This window comes from Pan troglodytes, chromosome 19, assembly GCF_028858775.2.
Source record: "Pan troglodytes isolate AG18354 chromosome 19, NHGRI_mPanTro3-v2.0_pri, whole genome shotgun sequence".
Lineage (NCBI taxonomy): Eukaryota > Metazoa > Chordata > Mammalia > Primates > Hominidae > Pan > Pan troglodytes.
Genome location: NC_072417.2, coordinates 71,197,790 through 71,215,238, shown reverse-complemented (window position 1 = coordinate 71,215,238; position 17,449 = coordinate 71,197,790). Strand labels below are relative to the sequence as shown.

General features: G+C 49.2%; 1 protein-coding gene across 1 annotated transcript; it reads right to left on the bottom strand.

The window, feature by feature from the left end:
- Positions 1-4,805: 4,805 nt before the first annotated feature.
- Positions 4,806-11,543, bottom strand: DYNLL2 (dynein light chain LC8-type 2). Its single transcript, NM_001242621.3, has 3 exons — positions 11,279-11,543; positions 7,712-7,852; positions 4,806-5,796 (listed from the first exon to the last, which is right to left on the bottom strand). Exons 2-3 carry the CDS (start codon positions 7,841-7,843, stop codon positions 5,659-5,661), a joined length of 270 nt encoding a protein of 89 aa, NP_001229550.1. The 5' UTR covers positions 7,844-7,852; positions 11,279-11,543; the 3' UTR covers positions 4,806-5,658.
- Positions 11,544-17,449: the final 5,906 nt, after the last annotated feature.

Sequence of the window (17,449 nt, the reverse complement as noted above, 5' to 3'; positions counted from 1 at the left end):
GTACTGATAAATGCTACAGCACAAATGAACCTTGAAAACATGCTATGTGAAAGAAGCCAGAAACAAAAGGCCACATGTACAATTGCATTTATATGAAATGTCCAGATTAGGCAAATTCATAGAGATATAAGGTAGGTCAGTGGTTTCCCAGGGCTGGGGAGAAGAGGGAATGGCAAGTGACTGCAAATGGGTACACGATTTCTTTTGGGGGTGATAAAAATGTTCTAGAATTAGATAGTGGTTATGGCTGCACAAATTTGTGTATATGCTAAAAACTGCTGAACTGTATACCACCACCAAGTACAGGGCAATCCAGAGTTCAGTACAGGGCTCAGAACCTAGTGAAAAATTAGTCCTCTCTGCCACTGCAAATCAAAATCAAACCTGGCCTGGGAGTCAGATCAAGTTCTGCATCCCAATTGTTGTGAACATCCATGTGACCTTAGACAAGTTTCTTCCCTATTTCCTTCCCTATAACATGGGTATAATTGAGCAGGGAGGGAGAAGGCTGGTGGTGCAGTAGGGTGTGAGGGGGGGGATTTTGTTCTTTCCCCAACTTTATTAAATACCCTAATAATCAGTATCATCATCATCATCATCATCACCCATTTCTAAGCATTTTCATATACATGATGTCATTTGATCTTTCCCCTTAGAAAAGACACATATTGTTTCCATCTTACAGATGAAGAAATCGAGGATCTGAGAGATCAAGCAGCTTGTCCACGTTCATCCAGTGGGTGTTGGAGCTGAGATTCGACTCCAGGTCTTCTGATTCTAGATCTTGTTCTGCCTACACTACCACACTGTTTTTGCATGTTTGCATTCTCTCTAGAAAGCCCAAAACAGCAGTGTCCAGCAGCCTCACCACAAACACTGTACACCTTTATCTGGGCAAAGGGAGGAAGGAGAGGCAGAACCTGGGGTTCTGCTGGTTCTCTTTTATCTTTCTTATGAACCTCTATATTGGCACAGTAGCAGTCTGTGGGTAGGAGTATTCACGCACATTGATGTGGACACCAAGCCCACATACATCACAGAGAGAGACACACAGGTACACCTGACCTCAACAGGCAACAGGTCATACTTGCTACTAGGGTAGCGAAGGGGCTATGCTTTTTGTTTAGGGGAGGCCCAAGAGGTCAGAACTCTAGGCGTCTGCTCTCCTTTCTAATACCAGGAGACCCATCTCTCCCAAAGGCCTTAAGGAGGAAGAGGTGGCTCCTTAATCCTTAGTAGAGAGGAGTAAGGAGGAGGGAGAGAGGAAAGTATCCTCGCTGTCCTTGCTAAACCAGAGCCCCAAGAGAGGGAACATCAGGGATTCACTACTAAGAGATCTGGGCCTACATCTTAAAGAGTATCCATGAGACCCTTGCTGCCAAACCCAGTTAAGCCTTTGTGCATCACAGTGCTAAGTTCTAGTAATGCCACCAGCTACATGGGCTTTGCCACTCACCTTCTCTGATTCAGTTTGCTTATCCAAAAATGTGTCTAATGATTACTGAGTCTAGCTCAGGGGGGCGCTCTCAGGTTTCAGCAACATAAACTGAAATGCTTTGAAAATAAAATGCACTTTATGAACACACTATTTCACCCTCCCATACTGCCAAGCAAGAGTGGCTGAGGCACTCTTGCTTGAATACACTTGGGAGTGACCCTCTCAAGCCTTTCAAGGTGGCAAGGCTTGGGCAGCAAGGAGAGCCATGCCTAAGGCAGCCATTCTCTTCAGAAAAGGCAAGGCTGCCCTGGGGCACCAGGCCTGTCCAGGCTTGCTCGCACCCTTCTTTTTTCATTTGAGCAATCTGTATGTATCAAACACTTCCTATAGGACAGGCACTGTTCTGTTTACTTGAAGATAAGCAGTTAAGAGAAAAATGCTCTCACAGAGCTTATATTCTAGTTGTCACAGGCCAGAAAGTAAACAAAAAACAAATATGTCAAGCGTTGGCAGATGCTACGTGGAATTAAACTGGGTAAGGTTAACAGCGATGGGGGAGAGGTGCTATCTTGCACAGGATGTCAGAAAGCCTCTCTGATAAAAGGATGTTTGAGCAAAGACTGAAAGGAGGTGAGAGAATAATTTAGCGGGGAACCACACCTTAAATCTAGTCTGGAGGACACTAGAGTTCAGGGAACAGAGATCGACAGTGCCACAGCAACAAAGAAGATTCCCTACCATGCTGGTTATTATCCATTTGCCTCCCTTAGATTGTCACCACCTTGCCCTTTCCTGCTGTTCCCTGTGGGGAGGGGGACTGAACCCTACAGAATGCATCCTGGGTCTGCCTTGTCATCTGCCATTTGGTTGGGTTCAGTCAAAGGGGGTCCCCAGAAGACTGGAGAACAGGATACAAGGAGCAGGGATATTGATGCTCCTATGGGCACAGTTCTAATAATGGCTGCATTCTTCTGAGAGAATTCCACAATTTCCATCTGCTTTCCACAGTCCCTTCAGTGACACATGCTCACATACTTTCCCATCCTGGGCCCCGAAAAGTGGAGGCTCATCTCCTCCAGGAAGCCCTGCAGGATTAGCCTTCCAGATGAGCACTGTGCACCTACCTGTGCAGGAATGTGTTGTTCACAGATGCCACCTGGACTGCCTCTTTCATCAGGGAAGAAAGTAGATGAGCTTTGGCCCTGGAGACACTTATCCCTGATGAAATGTGAACTGTGGCCTCACTCTCCCTCCCAAAGCTCCAGCTCTGCCAAATTACTCACGACAGCTAAAGCAGTAACAGAAGTTGGGGCTCTAGAGTCTCTCAACTTAATCCCTTCGGACCTCACTGCCCCAGAGGTAGAACTTCTCCCCAAGATCAGCCAACCACCTTCCTAACTGGAGGAACCCTATCTACCTACCTCCAACACTCAATAGCTCATTGCCCAGTTCATTTCCTTGATAACACATTTATCACTATTGGAAAAAGTTGATCAGTGTGTGTATGTCTGCTCTACACATAAGAATGTGTATGTCATAGAAGCCTAGAACTTGCTGTCTCATTCTCCTCTGTGAACAGCATCCTAGGCCCAAGCATACAAGAACTCTTAAATATTTTTGAGTAAAGAAATAGTAACACAAAGAGGGCAAAGCACCTCTGGCTGCCTAATACCTCCAAGAGAATTGCAGTCACATGATGGTGGAGTCAGGGGTGGGCAGACACTCTCAGAAGTCTTGGCACTGCTGATTTCTCGAGTTGTGTGTCTGGGCAACAGAGGATTCAGAGAATCACTTAGGTTCCACCAAAAGAGGTGCCATCTTTCTAAATATCCCCAGCTTTCCATTTCTGAGTGGCCAGACCCTTTGCTAAATAGTCTCCAGGTTCAGGAAAGCCGAGAAGGGAGGAGTATGAAAGATAAGAGCTTTGGGCAAAAGTTGAAGCAGCAAAGCTCAGGCAGGTCCATGACGGCAGCTGGGAAGGTAGCAGTTACTATCCCAAAGACACAAAATATGATTCACCTGGCCATCACCACCAAGGAAGGCAGAACCCAGGAGCCCTTAAGGGTGAGTGCTGCTGGTTAGTTTTCCTCTACTTAAGGGGCATAAGCCTAGGCACAAATAAGTGCTGCTACAGGCCAATCAGTATCTAGTGGCTGGTCTTCTCTTCAGTCCCCATTCTATTCCACCCTGGAGACTCTCCACCCTCACCCACTGTGTGGCACCACTGCCACCATGCCAACCCCTCATCCCCAAAGAGACCCAAACAGTGCAGAGGTGCATCAATCAACCTTTAATGTCCAAAAGAGGCGTGGATGCAGAGCATAGGAGATGTGGCAGGGTCTCAGGCCCTGCTCCAGAAATGAGGGAGAGATGAACACAAACCAGACACTTTCAACTGGCCACACAGTCTGGGAGGGCAGGGGGAAACACAGATTTGGACATTCATAAAAAAATAAAACCTAAAATCAAGCACTCAATTTTGTGCCCATTGAAGGGTTTGATAAAGGGAACTCAGTCACCACCCAGGTCTCCCCTCCCCTGCCAACATCACAAAGCAAGCTCGGCACACACTAAGGGCTTAGGGAGGGGTATTCTCCTGCCTCCCCACCAGCCCCAAGAATGGACTTGAAAATAAAAGAATAAGCTGGATCCCCCACCCCCCCCACATTGTCAACCCTACACGAGAGTTTTGAAGGCGACTCATGAAAATCAGCAGCTCAAACGGCAATGACCACCCCACCCCAAACCCCACCCCACTCCTATTTCATTAACAGACAAGATTTCCCCTGCATCCTCCTCAGAATCTCCTCCTCTCACAGCCCTGCTCCATCTCCTATGTCCTGGCTTCACCACTGCAAGACTGACCTCCTCCAAGGCTCCCAGAAGCTCCTCTTAGCTCTTTATCACTTCTATCCTCACCTCCCACCAGAGACTGCAACCATCCACAGTCACTGTCCCTCTGCACTGAGACCCAGCTCCAGAGCAGATGGCAGCATGGTCATCCTGTCCTGGGTGGTCCTCCTAAAGCCTTCCCAGGGAGCAGACAGCCAGAGAGCAAGCAGAGTGTCTGGGCTAGATGACAGCAAGGAGGGGACACCTATCTTTATTTTCAAAACAGATATCCCCAGAGGCTTTTAGCATAAAAGCCCACTTAGAACTAACTGTGCCCCCTACCTACCCATACACCCTAGAGATTCCACACTGTCCTGCCCCCTCCCTCCCTTCTACCCCAAACCCCACACACACATACACACACATATACACACATATTCACACATATACACAGAAGAGTCAAGGGAGACATCGATTTGGTTTGATTGCTAAGACCTAACTAAGGAACTACAGTCACCAGAAATTCCCTTGCCAGCCAACTAACAACAGGGGCTGCTCTAAGAGAACTCCAGAGGAATGAGGAAACTGAGGGCTAAGCAGGGAGCAGACAGGAGAAAAATGTAAAGAAAAAAAAGATTCAAGCTAATCCTACCCCAGCATCCTCCTGTCATGATCTCTGGCAGGAAGAACAAAAGAAGGTAATCCACAAAGACACAGCCCTTACTTAGAAATTCTGACAAAGACAGCAAGACAAATCTGCTCCCCACTCCCACACACCACAGACAAACACATCTCAGGGCCCCTAAAGAAGGCATCCCCACCCCACCCTCCGCCCCAAGCCATAGAATCACAGTTCAGTGGAATATTCTCCCTGGTACTAGATCAATCCCTCCACCTTCCTTCCTACCCCTTTTTCCTTGACAATCCCAACACTGTCCCCCTGCAGCCTCCCTGGCCCTCCCAAAGCAGCATCCACCGCCAGGAAGAGGCAGCTGCACAGTTTTAGTTCCACCTCCAGAGACCTATTTCTTTTCCTCACCCCTCCTAGTCTTTCGGCCGCCTAGTCTCTGTGGTGGGCCTTTTATTTTGTATAGGGAAAGAAAGAGAAAAGGGAGAGGTGGGAGAGATTTCCTAGTGCAATACAACCAAAAAATATTTTTAAAGTCTTGAAAAATAAACATAAAGCAGCCTTCTTCCCCCAGGCAACTAAACAGAAAGAGGTTTGGTTTTGTTTACTGCGACATACACATGAAATCGAGTATACAGTCCATGCAGTAGCACAGCCATTGGAGAGGACATCCTGATGCTGGCCCCAGTGCAAAACAGTCCCAGCAACGCCGCCTGCTTGCCATCGCTGCCGCCGCCACTGACACCTTCACCATGGCCACCTAGCCTGACTTGAAGAGGAGGATTGCAACTTGACCCAAGTAAAAATAGATGAAGTGCTTTGTCTCGTGTGTGACGTAGCTGCCAAAATTTCGGCCCACGATACAATGCCAGGTAGGGTTATATTTCTTGTCAAATTCCTAAAAAAGAACAAAGGTAGAGAAGAAAGGTAATTAGGGTAGCTGGAGAAGGAGAAATCAGAATGGGAGTCTCTCCCTGCAACTCCAGCACCGACACGTTTGGTTGTTATCACCCCCACCCCATCCCTCAGCCTCAGCTCCCCGAACCTCAAAAGCTCAGGTTTTAAAGCTGGCCAGGACACTCTTCCCCTCATTAATAATGGAACACCACAAAGCCTCCATTATTCATCTCCCCTGAGCCTCCAGCACTCTACACCCTGATCATCTCTCCTCCCTCTAGCTACCCCACCCCCTCACGCCACCCCTAGCCCACCCTGGGATTCTTCAGCAAGGGAATCAAGAGGCCAGTGGAATAAAGGACCATTTGTCAAACACATGACACAAATGGGGAGCCACCACCCGCTGCCTCACACATTACTAAACCAGCATTTCCAAATGCTAAACACCAAGGCATTAGAGCAAAACAAGACCAAACATCGGGAGTACCAGGAGACACTACTATATAAGACAACATTAAAGGCATTCCCGTGTGCCATGCACTGTGTGGGCTGTATGTACCAGAACAAGGACCTCCACCATGAGATCAAGGCAATTCCCTAAGGGGCACAAGTTCAGCATCAAAACCACAGGAAATCTTTAGAGCTAATCAGCTCCCTACTACCTTGTGGCTCAGCCTGCAGACTCAGTTCTAGAAGCATCCTGCCATGGCCATGAAAGGGCAGCAGCCCTCCACCATGGGCCCACCAACGCTGCCAACTCTGGGGTTCTATCCCTCAATATGCTCAACATACAACTTCTCTGGCCTCCTCACAGCCCCGATACCACACAACTCTCCAAGTACTAGGAGTAAATACTAAACCCAGCTTCAATCTCGGCTCAAGACTATGTGTAATACAGGAGAGCCAGTCACTTCCCTGGTTCTCATTTCTCCATCAGCAAAAAAAGAGCGCGGACCAGAAAATCTGGGGATTCTTCTGGCTCTCAGAGGACAGGACAGCGAGAAGGTGGGCTCCCAAATAGCTCTGCCACCCTTGGCTCCACACCCAAAAAAGTCCCTCAGGACTCCAGGAGTTCTTCTTTTCATTTCACCCATTTGGGTAGGAAAACACAGTTCTGTAAAACTCAGAGACCCTACCACTTCCACTTCAATGGACCAGACTGCCACCATTCTTACACATGTTCTTGGGATGCCAGAGCTGAGAATATCAAATGCTGGGACTATGCCTCCAATGGATATGGATCCTGACTGGGAATCAGGGGGTCCCAGTACCCCTTTTCTTACTTTTGGCACAGCTGCTTCCTCACCATGTTAACCATATTCAGTGACAAATTCACTCAGGAATTTTTCAGGGACCAAACCTATGGCCCCATTATTGCTCATCCATTTCTTAAAAATTATATATTTGAGCCCACCCTTTTCTTAAGAATGTAGACAGAAAGGGGTGATGTAGTACCTGAGTCCTTTTTAAGGAAAAGAAAAGGAAACCTCCTACATGATGAGGATTATTACAGGCATATCCACTTTAAATGATGTAGTTCCCTAAAAATTTGTACATCTTATTCTTTCAAATATCCTAGATTTTAATTTTGAATAGTTCTGAACTGGGCCAGAAATATTTAATTCTGAAGTTTCTCTCCATAATCTTATCCTTCCCCAATGCCTTGCAGTAGCATAATTATCTGTAAAAGTAAACATACACACACACACACACCTGGCAGAGCTATTAACAACTCCTAAGGTGAATGCTTGGGCAATTCAGAATCACTCGCTAGTTTGTCTGCCTTGCAAGTTCCTAGGGTTTTGCTTGCACAGGATATACGGGCTTTCTTATGTCCCCAGCTCCAGATCTCCCTGGAGGTTAGCTCAGCTGTCGATCCCCACCCCTGGCCATCAGTCCCAGCTCTCCCAGCACACCTTCTTGATATAGGCAGCAATGTCCTTCTCTATATTGTACTTCTCCATGGCCTGCGTGGCGCAGTCAACGGCATCCTGTTGCATGTCCTCAGACATGTCTGCGTTCTTGATCACTGCCTTCCGGTCAGACATGGTGTGACACTACAGAAGGAGCAGAGAGGTAAGGCTGACAACTCCTTGCTCTGGGCAGTGAACATTAGCCGCTGGGTGTGGGGTCTCAGTGCAAGAGGGGAGTATAGAAGGTGAGGGCAACAGAAAACACGGATGTGAAGCATTAGGAGAGGGAGCCCCTAAGCTTTGGCAGAGACATTGTTCCCACCCTGGGAAATATAGGGCCAATAGGACATAATAATTCATCAGTTTTTATCATAAGTAAAATGAGGTTTTCCAACTCTAAAATTTACTTCCGATATTCTGAAGAGCACCAATAGTCAAGATTATATTACAGTGTACATCTACTAGCTGTGTCGTTGGGCAAGTTACTTAATCCTTGTGTTTTTATGTCATTATCTGTAAAATGGGGACTAAGGGTTGTCCTGAGAATAAACCAGGTGTCCTAACATTAGAACAGAATTAAGTCCCTGATTTAATGACCATTCATTACATCATTGGCATCATAGCAGAAAGAAGCTGGACTAGGACTCAATAGGCCTGACTCCTGGTCCTGAGTTTATCTCTCGTGGTCTTAGACAAGTCACTTGGCCTTCCTACATTTGATTATTTTCATTTTAGCAGGTGAGGATAGCTCTCTATCACGAGTTGTTGTAAGGATTAACTGAAGTTATATGAGAGCATCTGCACACAAGGACAGTCTACAAGGGACTGTCCATCAGCCAGATCCAGCCTACCACCTGTTTTTGTAAAATAAAGTGTTGCAGGAACATGCTACGATGGCAGAGTTGAGTACTTCCAAGAAACTATTTGGCCTGCAAAGCCAAAAATATTTCCTATCTGGCCCTTCACAGAAAAATGCTGCCAACCCCTGCCCTATACAAAAAGGGGTAGGGTATATTCCAGGCCACCAATGTCCAGTGGGGCAGAGATAATGACAATTATGCCTTCTCTCAAGTACTCCAGGCTGAGATGCCCGTAAGAGGTAGAGAGGGTGGGAAGGCAACCTCAGACTTGGCTGGTCGGTCACACAGGACATGTCTCTCTCTGTCCCATCCTCCCCTCTGCTTCCCCACTCTCCTCAGTACAATGTTCATTCTTTAAAGCCCAATATAATTTTTGAAAGCCCTAGATTTTGGACCCAGCTTCAACACTGATTTCTCATCTCTTTGGTGCGTTGCTTCCTCATGTCAAACTTATTCATTCATTCAAAAAGTACTGACCTATTAGGTGATGTGAAAGGTATTATGTTAGGGGACAATATCTTATTTTCCTCAAAGGAATGCTGAAGCCTTCCTTCCCCTAAAAAAACAGAGGCTTGGGAAAAACCTGGAGATAAAGCATTTTAAAAAGGTGCCTAAGAAAGGTAAAGATTTTAATAGCCTTGCTTCATATCCCTGCTATCAGGGCCATGCCATTCATGCCATAGCAACCACAGGTTCCAGGCAGACCCTGCATGGACCCTTCTTGGGACGAGCGGAATCTCAGGACGTGCCTGACAGGTGGCAACATGTGAGGTACTATGCAGGAACAGAGGGGATGAGCCCTTTGTCCTTGACCACAGTCCCAACACATGGAGCAGTAACAATCTCCCCCATCATCCCACCCCTAAAAGCACCCCTCTGTGGCCCAGCCCAATGGACAAGAGATGCTGTCATTCCAGCTCTATCTGATAGAAGGCTACACAGGAGACTGCCTGCTCAAGGACATATCCTTGGTATCATTCCAGGCCACCTTGATCTCTGAGTTCACAATAGCCTGTGGGCTAGATGGCTGAAAGGGAAAACAGAACTCACCACCACCATTTCAGCCTGCACCACATGCAGAGAATGCACACATGCCAGCTGCCAGCCAGGCAGCCCTTGACCGCATCCAAGGCCCCTTCATCTAGATAGCACTGCCAAACTAAGCAGGGCTGGTTCCACTTCGGCAGAAACTGGCAGAGCAAAGAGGTAGTAGACCAGCACCCTCTGCCCCCACATTCTGGAGAGGAAAAGTCAGAGCCTCAACTAGAGTCTGTGAGCACCATGTGGTGCTGAGGAAAGATTCGGAGAACCCTGTTCAAGGAATGACTAGTTACGTGACCTTGGGCAAATCAACATCTTCATTTTAAATACTAATGGTTGAAATGAGATAAATGGGGTAAATTCAATGGGTCTGAGTAAAGGTACAACAGCAGCACAGGGAGAAAGGTTCTTACATTATAAGGCTCTGTATAAGTGAAGAAAAACTAGTGTCACCTGGTGGCCTATTCCAGGTTACCACTCAGAAGGGGGCACTGTTTACAAACCCAGGGGTGGGGGTGGGGCCTGGTTAGACAGCAAAGTGAAAGTATGAAATTGGCACCATTTTGCCTGCAAGCTCACCTGCTCCACTGCCTCATTCCCAAAGTCCAAAGGAGCAACTTTGTTACAGTAATTAAAAGCCACCTTACTCTCCAGGAAAGAGCCTGAGGTTACATAATATTGGTCTTAAGACTACAATGGCACGATTCTTCACCCCTGGCCCCCCAGGCATCTGAGAGAGGTGAAGCCCAACCCCTACCACCCCTGTCCAAGGTGCCGGTGAGCAAAGCACAGGAAGGTGTCCAGCCTAGTCCCTCCCTCCTTGGGAAAAAGCAAGGGACCTGGGCCTCCAGATAGGAGGAAGATGGCCAGAGGGCCCCAGGCCAGCCGCCTCAGTCAAGAGCCAGGGCTCCTGTGAAAAGCACAACGGGCACCCCAGGACAGCTCCCATTCTCTATTCCTGGTTTTGCAACCAAAAAAAAGGCTAAATCTCCAAATGACACGGACCACCATCCCCACCCGCCAATACACACACACTTCTACTTCCCTCTTCGGGCTCTCCAAGTGGGCCGTATCCCTCCACTATCCCGTCCTCCAGAGCGCTGCGGTCCCGAAGGGCAGCACCTGGGGAACGAGGAAGCATCCTCCTTCCCCCCCACCTCCCGCCCGCGCCGCCGGCCAGGTCCGCAGGCCCCGGCCGGTCGGCCGCCCTCCCCCACCCGGCCTGGAACAGCGCCGGAGTGACTGGGCGTCCTCGCTGCAGGAAGGACGCCCCAGAGGGTGGCGGTGGCGGCAGGAGGAGCCGCGTCACGCCCGAGCCCTCTCCACCCCCTCTTCCCCGGCCCCTGACATCAGGGGCCTCCACGCAGCGCAGAGAGACTCCCGGGGGGCGGGGGCAGCGGCAGCTCCGCAGCCCGGGCCTCCAGCAGCGCCACGAGGGTGGCCGGGGCAAAGGGTGGCGCAGCCCGGGCTGCGCCGAGAGGGAGGGGCGGCGGGGGCGCGCTGCGCTGCCCGGACCGTCAACGCCAAGGGCTGCGGGGCCAGCCCTGTTCCAGGCCTTGGGGCCGGCTAAGGAGGCCGCAGGGCCACCGCGGCGAGGGCCGGGTCGTGTAGAGTCGCACGCGACGGGCACAGGCCCGCCACCCGGGGGACGCCCCCACCCACCGCTCACCTTCACGGAGGCGAGTCCGCACTGGGCCCTGGGGAGCAGCGATGGCCCGAGGCAGAGCACAGGCAGGGGCGGTGTTCCCTGGGCTCCTCCTGCAGCTGCAGCAGCCGCCGCCGCCGCGGTAGCCGGCTCCCGCAGCCCGAGGCCGATCGATCCCTGCCGCGGTCCGCCCTTCGAGTTTCGCCGGCCGCCCGCGCTCCGCCTCGCGCCGCCCGCCCGCCCGCTCCGCACTGGCGCCTCACAGCTCCGCTCCGCTCTGCCGCTGAGCGCGGCCGACGCGCGGCCCCCGCTGAAATAGTGCCCCGCCCCCGCCCCCCCGCCGCGCGCGCCGCCGTCCGCGCTCCCCATTGGCTGAGCCCGCCCGGCCCCGCACTGCGGGCTTCTCCCCGCGCCGCTCTCGCCCCACATCTTGTTTCCTCCCACAATGCCTCGGGGCGGAGGGAGGGGGTGGGGAGGAGGAGCTGGAGCGGGTGGGGGAGGGAGCCGTGGCCTTAAGAAAGGAGAGGAATGCGGACCCCTCCGCCGGGGGCTGGAGAGGCCAGGCCTGAAAAGGAATAAAGAGACTTGGTCCTGAGAGAGGAGGAGAGGGAAGGGTGTGGAGACCCCCAGTCCCAAGGAGAAAAAAGGGAGAGGGGGATGGAGATTTCAGACCCAGGGAACAGATGGGGCTGAGGTAGAGACCCCAACCTTAGAGAGGGGAGGAGATGAAGTCACCAGCCTCAGAGGAAAAGACAGGACACTCCCTCCTCCCGTATCTGTGAGAAAGAGAGGGACAGCCAGCCCTATGGAGAGGGAGAGGCATAGGAGCCCCAGGACTCCCTCCCCTCACCTTCCGGGAAGGTCCCTTCTTCCTCCTTTGTTCTTTGAGGCTGAAGGACCTAAACTCCCAGCTGGCCCCCCAGCCGGTGTTTGTCTACAGGAGCAATGGAGACAGAGCCGAAGCAAAATTGATGGGGATGTGTCTTTGGTACGCAGGCCTCTGCTGTCCTTGCACATTTATGGCCTTGGGGTCCTGGGATGGGGGTGAGAGTGAGCGATTTCTTGTCGTCTGTCCCTGCCTGTCCAGGTAGACAAGGTTGGAGGAGAGTGAATAGAAGCCCCCAGAGGTGGTGCCTGTCAGAGCTTTGAGGAGCCTTCAAAAACCACCCATCCACACCCCTCACTTTATAAAGGAGAGAATCCAAGTACAGAGAGCCCTGCCAGATCCCGCAGGTCATGCTTGACTTGCTTCTAGCTGAAAAGCGGTGCACCCAGGAAGCAGCCCCTCTGGAGGCTCAAGAGACTACTTCTGGGAGAGTGGGTGTGAACGTGCGCGTTGGGAGCCTGCCTGCCCTCACTCCATCCCACCCCCAGGAAAGATCCTCAGGCCTGCGGTTTTCTTTCTGGTCTGTTTTATACAGAAGTGTCTACCTCAAGGGCTGACGAGCCTTTATTGGGAACCAAGCATTTTGGCCATACAGTAGGGATTAAGAAGCTGCCAGGGATAGCTCCCACTCCCATCTTTTTCCCTTCGCCTCTCCAAACCATGGTCAGGAAGTCAGACTTGCCCTGGCCCTGGCCTGCTCTGGTTTGAAGCATCAAAAGCTAGTGTTCGTTATGTGTCAGGGGAAACCTGGAAAAATCATTCCCTCTGGTTACTGCTTTCCACAGTTCTGTCCTCTAACAACCTCAGTTGGGGGATTTCAGAGAGCAGTTAAGGCCTGGGGTATCCCCTCACACTAAGGGTATTCTGATGTCAGTCTTTGTGTTCATGAATGGGAGGCGTGGCCTCTATGGGAGGAAGGGAGGGAGACGAGGAAGGATGATTTATACACTTAGGGCTTGTGCGGGGCTAATCGCCTGGACTGCTTGGAGAAAGCGAAGCTAGTACCCCCTTTCTCCAACAGTCCTTAGTTTCCAGGCCCTTCCAGGGCCTGAAGGTCAGATCTGCCATGTATGGTTGCACAGGTCATTCACTGCGCAAGAGTATCCAACCAATGGAGCAAGTGGGTGCTAAAATACAGCCGGCACACTGCTTGCTAACCTGTGTGTCACGGTACAAACCAGTGTCCAACCAGAAGATGACTTCTTTCAAGTGTTCCCAAGGGTTACTATGAGCTAGCAGTGGCCCTTCAAAGGCCATGCTGCCAGGGCATAAATCCTCCCTCTCCCTGCTCCCCTTCCCTGAAGTACAATAGGGATAAGAGCTTGCTCATTTCCAGGCTGTGGTGTGGTGGACACAAGGGCACAAAGAACTTCAACTAACAGAAGTCAGAGCCAAGGGTTTTCACTTTTAGGAAATGTGAATATCAGGGCTCTTGCGTGTGTGTGTGTGTGTCAAGGACTAAACTGTAGAATAACAGGGAGATGTGTTAATAGTATGGTTTATAAATAATAATAAGTAATCCTCATGAATCCCTTGCTCTATGTCAGGCTCTATTCTAAGCGTTTTAAATGCAATGCGTTCCATTTAATCCCAGAAGCTGCCTTTTGAAGTGCATATATGACTATCACCCTGTACAGATGAGCAAACTACAGTTTAGAGAAGTTCAGTAACTTACCCAAGATTATCCAATTTGTCAGTAGCAGGATTCAACTCCAGATTGTTTCCACTGCCTACAATCTTAGCCATTATACTATACTGCCTCCTAACAGAGAAAAGAGGAGAGAAAGTGTAAAACAGAGTTTGGCCCTCTATCTAAATTATACCAGTATTTCTTAAACTTATCTGACTCCAAAGCCCTTTTTTTAATCCAAACATTTATTAACATCTCCAGGAACTACTATTCCACAGGACACAGTTTGGGAAACTTGTGATATACTAATTACTGCTATTTGTGTAAAATGCTTACTGTTCAGGATAATTACTATGCAACATAGTCACTGTTATAATTAATACGTTAGCTTAACTTAGTGAATGTTTTTATTTGATACAGCTACACTGTTTGTGATTGCCCAGTTTCCTGTTGCCCAGATAACACGGTCATGTCTTCTGACTTAAAAATCAAAATCAGACTGTTGTTTTTGGCTCTTTGGTGGACCCCTTTCCATCTGGCTACTTCTTTAACTTCGGGGTTCCCCAGGGCTCTTTGCTTCCTTCACTGCTCAACTTAGAAATTTCACCCACATTCATGGTTTTTACCATGATCTGGGCCCTGATGACCCCCTAATGCCTGGACCTCTCCACTGTGGATGCCCCACAGGCTCTTCAGACTCTTCGCATACACACATATAAAGCAGTGGGCCAGAATGCATGGATTCTGACCTTTTTCCACCACTCTACCAGCTGTGCAGATTTGGCTAAGCTATTCAACATTTCCAAATTTCATTTTCCTCATCTATAAATTGAGAATCATATCCACTTCATGGAGTTAAGAGAAAATGCATGAAGAAGTCCTGGCACAGTGCCTGGTTCATATATGTGATTAATAAATGTTAGCCATCGCCAACATCTCTGTCCCAGACTTGTTCCCCTTCCCTGTATTTCCTATCTCCGTTTATGGCCCCATTATCCACCCAGGCACAAGCCAGAAACCCTAGATTTGTGTCTCTCCCTCACCCACCATGTCTCCATCACTGCTCATCTCTTGGATATTTTTCCAATCCATGCCTTCCTTCTCATTATGAATCCCCTGCGTCAGACACTCATCATCTCTTCCAGTTGGTTCTCTGTCTCCATTCTTGGCTCCTCTGCCTTAGATCTACACTGCTGTGATCTATCTAAAATGCAGATCTCCTCAGGCACGCCCCTCTTTCCTGCTCAGAATAAACACTAACTCCTTTCCCATAACTTAACCTCCACACGTGCACACCTGCTTCTCTGCCTTATGTCCCCACACTTTCCATCTCGTTCTTCCTGCTCTAGTAACACCATCCACCGCCTGTCGTTTCCCTACACGCAGATTCCACACCTGAGCTCATGTGGCTCTCTTGCCTGTGAGGCTTGGAGCTTTTTTCCTGGCTGACTCCTTTGGATGTCATCTACCAAGCCCCTGAACCCCAGAGGGAATGCATACACCTCTTCTGTGCTCTGTAACATCCAGGAGTTTTCACTGACCAGTTACCATTAAATATGTCAGTCATGTTTGTCTGTAGTTCCTTTCAGGTGAGAATCACGTCTTACTTATGTGTGGCTGCAGGACCTAGCATAGTTCCTGAAACATCGGAAGTTCTCTGTAAACATTGTATAAACTAATTGTGCCCATTAATGACTGAAAAGTACAGCTTGGAAGGACACTGTTTCTCCACCCCAAAGAACAGTGTCCAGGCTCTCTCTGTCAAGAACCAGCAATGTATACTATTAACACTGGGCCCTTCCTGCCCTAAACAAGTTGCCAGGTAAAATAATTCATTGTTAGTCCTAGGGAAACTCCAACCCTGGTTTCTCAATTGATTTCCTCCTCACACTGTCTGCTGGGTATTTGACTAATGTCCTTACAGGTAAAGACAATCCAACTCCAGCTGACTGGATCATCTAGAGGAAAGAGACCGTGGAGGTGACAGAAGTTGTTTTGCCTAGCCCTTTAGCATTGACCTGCTTCAAGATCTCCAGGAAATTGTAGAAGGTTGGGAAAGACACACCTTGACACTCCCATTGCAATGCAGACCCTGGTGCCAGTCTCCCCTCTCAAGTCCCATGTGACTAGAACTGCTGAAATCCACCTCAATTCTTTGCTGATTTCTTGGGTGACCTTGCAAGACATATTTCCCTGAGCAACTATTTACCAAGCCCTAAATATTGTCCCTCCTTGGCTGGGAGCGGTGGTTCACTCTTGTCATCTCAGCACTTTGGGAGGCTGAGGCAGGCGGATCACAAGGTCAAGAGATCGAGATCAACCTGGTCAACATGGTGAAACCCTGTCTCTACTAAAAATACAAAAATTAGCTGGGCATGGTGGTGGGCACCTGTAATGCCAGCTACTCGGGAGCCTAAGGCAGGAGAATCACTTGAACCCAGGAGGCAGAGGTTGCAGTGAGCCAAGATTGCACCACTGCACTCCAGCCTGGGCGACAGAGTGAGACTCCGTCTCAAAAAAAACAAAAAATTTGTCCCTTCTGTGTCCAAACTCCCTGAGGAACCAGCCAAGTTCAACCACTTGAACTAGTGAGATAAGCTCTGGACTAAGAGTCAAGGAGGAAGTCCCAAGCCATATTCAGCTGCTAGTCAAGTCATTTCACCTCTCAGACTCTGGATTTCTTCATCTGAAAGATGTAGGACTGGCTGATCTGTAAGGTCCCCAGCAGCCCCAAAGTCTATGATTCTCTGTTTCAATAACCCCATTACAAAGGATACCTTCTCTGATCCACTCAGTCAGAATTCACACCAAATGAGTTCCTTGAGAGTTGGGATATCATTTTGCTCATCTTTTTATTCCCCTAAGAAACAACATGACTTGATCTAGTTTAGATTCAATGAATTGTTTAGAGTTTCAATTAAAATATTAAAGCAAATGATCACCAAATAGAAACTACAGAGAAGATGCCCAGTGGAAGTGATGGTGTTCAGGTCATGACTCCTCATAATTTAAAAGTTTTCCTCCTTCGTTTTCTGGACAACCCTGAGAAACCCTGTCTTTGCCATCAAGAGAAAATCAAGACAATGATATGGAAATGACTAGCCTTGAATACCTGAAAAGACCAAGTTAGTGTTCTTAGGTGCAAGAAATACCTGAAGGAAAACAAACAGGCCTGGAGTAGCCACCCTGACTCCAGGGAGCAGCAGCCAGGGAACAGTTGCCTCAGAGCATCCCAGTAAGGCAAATCCACTGTTCTCCTGGAGTCTCCCCACTCTCCACTCAAATTCCCGGTGAAGTCATATGTCCACCTTTTGGTCACAAAAGAGGAGGGCAGAAAGCCTGATTGACAGACCTTCTGAGATCGAGGAAGGAAGAGCTGACAGGGGAAAGTCCACCAGTGGTTATAAGAAGTAAGAAGCCGCCGATGTCCACTCTCTTGAGAGCCTCAAGAGAGGGAGGCAGAGTCGCATATGAGGGAAATCCTTGTCCCCACTGTCATAAAAATGTACACTATGATCTTTCACCGTTGGTCCCTGACAGTGAGGTGGGGAATGGGGGTGGGGAGCCCTACCAAATGAGACTAGTGCAATTTTGCCTTCCTTTCTGAGGATAATTTTTAAGAAAAACTTTGCCTTGTCAGGCATGTTGTAGTTTATTCAACGTGACAAAAAAAAAAATT